The sequence below is a fragment of the Odontomachus brunneus genome, unplaced genomic scaffold (genome assembly GCF_010583005.1).
Source record: "Odontomachus brunneus isolate Ranch 3 - 2012 unplaced genomic scaffold, Obru_v1 Obru_scaffold_144, whole genome shotgun sequence".
Taxonomy (NCBI): Eukaryota; Metazoa; Arthropoda; class Insecta; order Hymenoptera; family Formicidae; genus Odontomachus; species Odontomachus brunneus.
Genome location: NW_022639594.1, coordinates 471444 through 473610, shown reverse-complemented (window position 1 = coordinate 473610; position 2167 = coordinate 471444). Strand labels below are relative to the sequence as shown.

The following is a 2167-nucleotide window of genomic DNA, read 5'->3' as shown; positions in this document are numbered from 1 at the left end:
TTTTTTTTTTTTTTTTTTTTTTTGGAAGGGTTTTATTTTATCTGTTTTTTTTTTTCTTTTTTTTATTCATCGCCGACGCACACAGAGATGCCACGGTTAAACGGAGCGTCTGGGGGACGGCAATCGCGACGCTGTTCAGTCGCACAAAAGGACGATTAGGACGGCGATAAAAGTAATCGTAGTGGCGTATCTTTCGACGAGGCTTCCTGATAACGCGCGCTACATGGAAACGTGGACGTTACCCCGAGAGACTGATAAATCGCGCGCGCGCGCGCGCTAATAAATCGCAAACGCTGCGGCGACGCTGTCACGCTGTGATATTCACTGTTCGCAGAATGTCGTATAATCTGACGGTCAACCCTGTATGCCAGGAGCCTACCTACCTCGGCCCGAGCCTCGCTCAGGTCTGTCCGGGATCGCAGTTTTTGACGTTCATGACAATCCTGGACACGTTCGTACGCAGCCAAGACAAGGTGTCTCAGCTGTGCGAACGCGTGAAGCCGACGAATCCAGCCGAATATTACTACGACTTCATCGTCGTAGGAGGTGAGTGAGTCGATCTGTGAATTTTACCTCACGACTTTACCCAATTACGAAACGCTAGCAAGGCAATTTATCGAATTTATCGTCTCTCGTGGTGGAAATTGCAATATCATTGGAATTAATTCCTCAAGTGGTATGTTCGAAAAAGTCTCTTAGTAAACTGTGAAATTACTTTCCATTTGCTCAAACTACTTCGTGCTTATTTAACATTCGAAGCAAATAAAAAACTAAATATATATTTTATATCCCTTTTCTCAAATTCTTCGAAGCAAATAATATTAAGAGAGAAAAGAAGACCACTTATATGTAAAAGGGAACAGCTATTTTGTATCACCACTGAAAAGATTATTAGATCATAAAAGCGCGATGAAATTTGTTGAAAGATTGTTCCTTTTCAACATATTTCCTCTCTTCTAACAGCCTTTTTCAGACGTTACGATAAACTTTCTAAAAAGTATGAACGTTTCACGCGCCGTTAGCGCCTGCGTCGTTGGAAAGATCGCGATTAATATTCCCCGCTAACAATTAGCAATTTCGACGTCATGGGTTTCATGTTCCCCCGATCGCATCCAAGGCAGGATTTTCACTAGCCGTGATATTTTTCATCACGACACAATGATGCGCGCGAAGATAGCGCGCGATCTCGCTTAACGACGTTTCCGTCGATGACGGAAAGCGCCGTTTAGAAACCGTCTCGCCGCACGATGACGGAAACCATCAGTCGGTGAACGTTTAATTAAGAAAATAAAAGTCCGCCGGCTGTTAGCCAAGCGCGCGGGGGAGGGGGGAGACAGGAAGAGTTCACGTGGAGAGTTGTGCGATCGGCGATTTTCTAGCTAGACGCCAGTGAAATGGATCGATATAACTGGAAAGTATCGTCAGCGCGCTTCTCAGCGCGTAGCTCGTGAATAACCGGTTTGAGCGTCGATTACAAGAGCAACAGTCGTATCAGCTTTATTAGAGTAACGAGCGAGTATCAATTGCACGAGCGAGCAAGTAAAACAACAAATGCTACCGTCGATCGCGGCCGGTGGTCGTTTAAGCCGAACGCGCGATTTTCCACGCGGAATCCACGCGGGACCTGCCAAACGAACGTCGCGCAAACCGGAGGCGATTCGGCGCGGCAACGCTCGTAAATGTCGTCCATTACGACCGCGTGTGAAAGTCGACGAAGCGCGGTGGACATAATAAAACATATAATGCCTTTTCTCTGGCAGGAAAAGAGGTGGCCGCGCATACAACGCGCGGGCATACGTGCGCGCGACGTTTCAGAACGACACGCGGCGCGTAACCCACTTTTACGGACAATGGGCGGACCGATTCTGAAAACGGAAAGCGAAACGAAGCGTCGCCGCATAATCCAAAATAATAGGATATTAATAACCCGGCGACGTGTACAACGATTATTTATACTATTTGCACATTATCGCCGCACTGTGTCCGGCAAATGGAGCCTCGATGGCGATATAAGCAAATATAAACGCGTGCTTTCACTGGGCTATCGTGCAACGGTTCACTCGGCACGCGGTATCTGTAACAAAATAACGCGATTGCACTAATAAAACATTTATCTAGCATAACCTCGCTCTATGTCTCTCTCTCTCTCTCTCTCTCCCCCCCCCCC

General features: G+C 46.9%; 2 protein-coding genes across 11 annotated transcripts in view; one reads left to right on the top strand and one right to left on the bottom strand.

The window, feature by feature from the left end:
• Positions 1-2167, bottom strand: part of LOC116850399 (nephrin-like) — a 539959-nt gene that overhangs the window by 368311 nt on the left and 169481 nt on the right. The window lies entirely within an intron of this gene.
• Positions 1-2167, top strand: part of LOC116850400 (glucose dehydrogenase [FAD, quinone]-like) — a 174698-nt gene that overhangs the window by 143375 nt on the left and 29156 nt on the right. For all 3 annotated transcript variants that reach the window (XM_032828646.1, XM_032828648.1, XM_032828647.1), the window contains exon 2: positions 335-546. In XM_032828646.1, the coding sequence (XP_032684537.1) occupies positions 335-546 (212 nt within the window). The remainder of the gene's footprint in view (positions 1-334; positions 547-2167) is intronic.